Here is a 6449-nt window from a genome sequence, read left to right on the forward strand (position 1 = left end):
TGCGAGACGTGGCCCTCTCTTGACTCTTTGCGCGCGCTCTCTTCGCGTCGCATGCTTCTTGGTGTGTCTTGGTTCAATTTTATTCTTCTTCGTCCGCTCGTGCTTTTCATGTGTGTCCGCCGCAAGACTCCACCGTGGTGCAGGTTTTATCTGACAGAAAAGAAAAAAAACAATGAAACGCGGTGACCCAATCCCCCATCTTCTCCAGTGGACATGAGCAGCGGGACACATACACCACCTCACACCGAATGACTCGGCTAGGCGGTGGAATCGCCCTCATATGCCCCTTCCTCCTCTTTCTTCTTTTTTTCACATCGGCCTCTCTGTTTCTTCTCCGTTACACTTCCGTTTTTTGATGAAAGCCTCGTAGAACCCACTGCACACACCGACGAATTGCCACACACGGACACATTATTTTTAGAAACGAAGCGCACGCGGCCATCACCACAACAGCAAGGCCGCCGTTAACAACACCAACTCACAGGTACTCTCTCCGGCACGGCGGCAGACGACGCCAGCCTATAGGGCCTAATCTGCGACGCTTGCGTATACAGGGGCAAAGCCTTGGAGAAGTACCGCTACGACTCCTCCTCCTCCTACACACCGTTTCCCCTGATTTCGTGGTCTCGGCTGCTTATCTGCGTTGACGCCACGCCGCGCCTTCACTTCGCACCAACACCATTTTGAGGAGCGGGAGGGCTTCATAAGGTCCAGCCGCGTGAAGCCTGCACCCACCACTTTTTCGGCTTCAGTAGCAGCGTCTCAGCCGATCGTCGCTTTTTTTACTCCTCACTGAAGAGCCGCGAGGCATACGAGCGAGGCCGTGTCTCTCTTTTGGCTAGGAACATCTTCGAAGAGCGGTAGTCACGAGGCCGCTGCCCGCAGCAGCGGTTTTATTTTGGCCGCATCGATCGCTCCCCCGATAGTGCCACACGCCTTGTTGAGCAGCTGAACTCTATCATTGGGTGGTCTTGAGTGACGTTTCTTTTTTTTTTTCTGCTTGGTCTTGGGTTTGCGCTGCCAATCCAGTCGACGCACTCTGGCCCAACGACGACGCGCATTTCTCTTCTTCCGCCAACACTGCTATCATATCACCTCGACGGCTGCTTTCGCTCCCGCACGTCACCTGCCGACTGCGTGTGCTTGTGGCAAGTCGACTGGAAGCTGTCAGCAGCGTTGCCAGTTGCCTGGACAGCATCCCCGCTGTGAGCCTCATCGCAGAGAAGTAGATCATATCTCCGAATACCCCTGCACTGATCCCAAGTCCATTGAGTTGCCCTCGCCACGGCAGACAGCAGTAGCCGCACCTGTAGTCAAGTATTGAGGCTACATCCCTCTTCTCTGTGCGCAACGAGGTCAAGGTGACTGGTATGGGGCTGGGCTTCAGCGGCTGCTCCCAGCAGAGTTCGCCTAGGGAGGCCGCCTCGCAGCGGAACTCGATAGCGAGGCACCGCAAAAAATCTAGATCCACTTATAGCAGCACGAAGTTGCAGCCGATGAACGGGTTAGATCGAGATGCTTCTCTGCACGTCGCTAATGACGCGGCAAGCGGCGCTGTAGGATCGCAGCAAAGCGCTGCAAGCCTGACGGTGCAAGGGCCGGAGGCGGATGACGCGCACTGGGTGTTTCAGAGACCGCCGAACAACCAGCGCACATTCTACTTTCAGGAGGACAATCTTGAGTTCTCCTCGCAGTTTGACAGTGGCAACTTGATTCAGGTGGAGCGGGTGGGCACCTTCCACTACCGCATGTACACGGCGATGGACTGCGGCAACGCACCATGGCAGACCAACAACCGCCAGTGGTTTCACTTCTCCGTCCGCGGCGGCAGCAAGGGCGTTGTCGTCACGATCTGCTTTGTCGGCATGGCACACAGCAATATGTTCACCTATGATTGGATGCCGGTCATGGCAATTGTGCCTACGCGACCGCAGTACACTCGCATCGCTGGAAAAGCGCACGTGGAGGCCCTCGAGAAAATGCCAGAGACTCCCGGTTATCCTCTGCTTGTGCACAAGCCCGTGTCAAAGGACGACGCCGACAGTGACGGTGGCGGCGATGAAGGTGACAACGATGCCGATGCCAGCGCTGCTGGCGCCAACAACAATGCGGGCACTGGCGGAATCGCTTTCTCCATCTCGCCTACGGGCAAGTCCTCTGGGACCAGCAAGAAGAAAAAGGCAAAGAAGAAGAGCATTGCTATGAACCTCACCTTCAACTTCAAAATTGAGACAGAGATCGCGGTAACGTACACCCCGCCTCAGGGGCGCCCAGACTCGGCCGCGATCTACATTGCAAGCAATCACCCTTATACCTACTACACACTGCAACGCAACCTTGGGATGTGGCAGGAGGCGGCGCGACGAAGTAACGCTTTGCGGGAGATGAATGTGCCGGTATCCGACCACCAAGCGCGGCGCTCCAGCTCCGAGCAGCGTAGCGGGACGGACTCGTACGCCCTAGACGGCCTGCCCAAAGTTCAGCCTGGAAGCAGCGGAAAGAGTAAGAAGTGGGTTGCAGGTTCCAACACCGGAAACGCTGCTGCTCCATACTGTGCGGAGTTCAGCGAGATCTATTTCCACCGCGAGGTTCTCTGCAAATCGCTGGAGGGGCGCGACGTTACACTGCTGACGATTAGCGACTGCAGTTCGATGACGTTAGAGCGGGCACCCCTCCTTTCCAAGGAAGACGGCCTTCCCCACTCTTCAGCTCTCGGCTTTACGCAGAGGCCGTACTCCTTTTCTGGCAAGCAGTACGTGGTGCTGACGGCTCGTGTGCATCCAGGCGAATGCCCAGGCAGCCATCTTATGCACGGCTGTATTGATTTTCTCATGAACTGCACAGACTGTCGAGCGGCGGCGCTGCGTCACAACTTTGTCTTCTGCGTGGTTCCGATGCTGAACCCCGACGGCGTAGTTCGCGGCCACAGCCGCGTCGACTCAAACGGCGTCGATCTCAACCGCATGTACAGGGACCCGTCACGTAAGCAACACCCCGCACCATACGCGGTTCTCGCACTTCTGCGGTCTCTAGGCAGCCGCGTGGCGCTTTTCATCGACATGCACGCACATGCCAATAAGCGGGGCACCTTCTTTTACGGTAACAGCATGGATTGGGGCAACCAGATAGAAAACCTGCTTTACGCAAAGCTGGTCTCGCTTAACACGCCCTACCTCGACTTCCGCAGCTGCAACTTCTCGGAGGCGAACATGTTCGCCGTTAGCAAGTCTGGCAAACGCAAGGACTCCTCCAGCCGCGTCGTGGCCTTTACCGAGGTCGGTATCGTGCACGGCTACACCATCGAGACCTCACACGTGATGGCTGACACAATGAATCCAGTCGCGCTGCTGTCGAATCATCAAGCCGACCAACTGGATACTGCCCTTTTAAGCCCACCCCCTGTTATGCACTCACCAGCTACCTTTCACGACACTGCTCGTGCGATGCTGCTGGGACTGCTGGACCTTAAGGGTATGAACCCCATAAGTCGTCTACCCTTGACACAGTTTCACTCCACCCGCGGACTCGCTCTTTGGCTGCAGCGGCAGCTGCAGATTGAATCAGCGGAGACGCTTTTTGCGCAGGCCTTCAAGATGTACGGCAAGGAAGCTCAGGCCTCCACAGGCGAGTTTGGGAACGCTCTGCTCGCCACCATCATGAGAAGCATGGCGGCAGAGGAGTATCCGGAGAAGATCACAATCAGGGAGGCGCGGTTGCTGCCCCGAATCACCTTCAGCGGTGTTCGGAGCTTTGTGCCACTAGAGACAGCAATTGTGCTGCTGTCGCAAACGGCGCCAACGGGGCCCCCGCGCTCGCTTCTGTACGGCAGCGGCAACTGTGGGGCGGGAAGCGGCACTGCCGCTGCCGGGGGAACCGGCTGCAAAGGCGGCGGCAGCGCTCAGCGCCGTGGCACGTCTCCCTCGAGTGGGAACAGCTGCCCGACTACGGTCCCGCCGGTGGTGATCGCGACGCGGCGCCGTTCGAAGCCAATTCTTCTCACCAGCGATACAACTGTTGAAACGTAGCAGTGCTGTTACCTGGCACCCTGACGCGTGTGTTTCTGGATTTTGGGCTCTTTGTCGCTGAGCGGCGCCCGCGCGACGTTTTCCTACGTTCTCGACGGTTCAACTTCACTCTCCGTTTCATGGGTACCGCGCTGCGTCATACGCACAGCCGCACTCGCTGAATGATACAGCATATCTGTCTTTTGTACGCCACCGGCACAGATGCCGTCTTTTTCTTCCGCGCGGCATCGTCCTGGCAGATGCACGCCGTTGCGGCAGGTACTAGTGAGAAATATGGAGCCAGGCGCGCTCGTGTGAGTACTGTGTTGCCCTTCTGAAGTTGCGGCTTCTGCGTCACTCTGTTTATATGATGTCTGTCATTTTTTTTCCCGCCACGGACGCCTCTCCGCGCACTTGAGGAGAAGGAGAGTTCATGAAGTCAGCTCGCACGCTCTCCCTTGCTGTTGTGGGTGTGCTGGGACGCCTTTTGTTTATCCTTTTACGCCCCTAGTTTGTGGGTGAATGTACATGAGATTGGCTCGTTTTCCTTTCTCTTTTTTCGTTTTTTTTTTGTCGTGTATGTATACGTGGGGAGAGAGGGCTCCCTCGTGCACGGTTCACTTACAATGCGCGCCACCCATCAACCGCATCCACCAACTTCCTCTTTATTTCTGTTGCGTTGCCTCATCCGTGTCAGCTGGAAGGAAACAAACAAACAACAAAAAAACAGAAGCGTGCAATCTCCCTGTTAGCGTGTGCGCGGGTCTTCAGCCTGTGATCTCAGCGGTGGCACTTGTTTCTTTTCTTTTTTTTTTGGAGGGGAAGGCGGCACAGAAATGAGCGAGGTGCTCATCGTTGCATGCGTGCGTACGGGCGAAGTGGCCAGCGTGCACATGACGTGAGATACGGACTTATTTATGGGCACGCTGACACACGCTGTGCAGCCGTGGATGTGGTTTTGAGTGTGTTTCTCCGTGCGCCGCTTTATTACCCTTCGCGTTCTTCTCCTTTTTCTTGTCTTATTAGGCCATATCACCATTGGTGTGTGTGTGTTTTGTCTTCCTCTTGCGTGCTTGTCTGCACACGCTGACACCTTATGCTTCGCTGCTGTGACTACACTATCTTTGCCTTCCGTGTCTTCTACCTTGCCGAATTGCCTTTGCTCTAATTCACCGCAGCGCCCTCCTATTGTCTCGATCCCATACAAAGTGTGTATTTCCCGGGTGCGCTCAGAAGTTTTTTTTTGTTTGCGCGTTTTCTTGTGGTGCTGTTGGCATGTGCGTCCATCTTGCTCTATCTCATGTGTATGCCTGCGGTTCTGGTTCTCTTTTTCGTCGGTCGTGCGTTTCTCCAGGACTCATGTGCGGACCGCAACCGCTCTTCGGTACTGTAGGGACTTGGAAACAGCGCTGAGAAAAGTTGAAGGTGAGGCATTGTGACCTTCCTCGCTCACTTGTGCTCCTTTTCACTGTCGTTGATGGTGCTGTTTGATGAGGAGAACGCGAAATGGGTGAAGAGAACGGGAGGCAATCGCTTAATGCTTGCAGCAGGTGTACGACGTCGTGCCTGAGAATAAGTTCTCAGGTCGAACGGCTCACGTGAGGCACTGCGGCTCTACGTGCGCACCTGGTGTGGCACGCTGATGTTATTGTTCACTGACTGTTTCCTTCTGCATGCTTAATGATAAGAGTGGTATGTGTATTCGAGCGGCTAAGTGCTGTGGACCAGCCCTCGCCGCTCACCTCACAGGTATCATTCGTAATTTGTCTCCGCCTCTACTCTCTCGCTCTCCCTCTCTTCAACCTCGTCCCCTGAGCGGTACACACAACTGCACGCCCCCCCTCCAAAAAAAAAACGTCCGCTTGTGTGCGATTTGACCGCTTGTTACGGTGCTTGACATCAAATCATGACTGACATGCTCGTCATGCCCAGGTGACACGAAAGGAGCGAAGGAAATCGACAAAGGAAAAGTATTCTGTAGTAGCATCCACTACCATCGGCTCCATTCCGCCGCGGCTACTGGCTCATATCTCCTGCTCCACATACCAAAACGAAAGCTGAAACTGAGCCTCCTTTTGACCCCGTTGTCCTCTCCTCGTCCACGCTTCACGCTGTACTTTGTCTGCCGCGCTGTCTTTCCCTTCACTCATCTGCACACCTCCTCGAGCTTCCATGCGATCGCGGGCAAACAGCAACTCGTCCCTCAACTTGTTGACGCCAGCGTTTCCCTTCCCTTCCTCCCTTCCTCCTTTTCCCCCTTTTTGTGTGTAGGAATTCCTCTTGTTCATCTGTCTTTCTGCATTGTGTGCCGTGCCGCCTTGTTGTCCCTCTGTTCCCCTTCGTCCTCCCGCCATTCACCCCATCCATTCCCCCTTGTCTCCCCGGAAGGCACACCGTCACACACCCATTTCGTGGCAGACACCCCCGTTCTCTTGCCCGTTCAGA

At 55.5% G+C, this 6449-nt stretch overlaps 1 protein-coding gene across 1 annotated transcript; it reads left to right on the forward strand.

Annotated features, from left to right (window-relative positions):
• Positions 1–1370: 1370 nt before the first annotated feature.
• Positions 1371–4025, forward strand: LMXM_33_2810 (metallo-peptidase, Clan MC, Family M14; the record flags this gene model as incomplete). Its single annotated transcript, XM_003878790.1, has 1 exon — positions 1371–4025. One exon carries the CDS (start codon positions 1371–1373, stop codon positions 4023–4025), a length of 2655 nt encoding a protein of 884 aa, XP_003878839.1.
• Positions 4026–6449: the final 2424 nt, after the last annotated feature.

This window comes from Leishmania mexicana, chromosome 33 (assembly GCF_000234665.1).
Source record: "Leishmania mexicana MHOM/GT/2001/U1103 complete genome, chromosome 33".
Lineage (NCBI taxonomy): Eukaryota > Euglenozoa > Kinetoplastea > Trypanosomatida > Trypanosomatidae > Leishmania > Leishmania mexicana.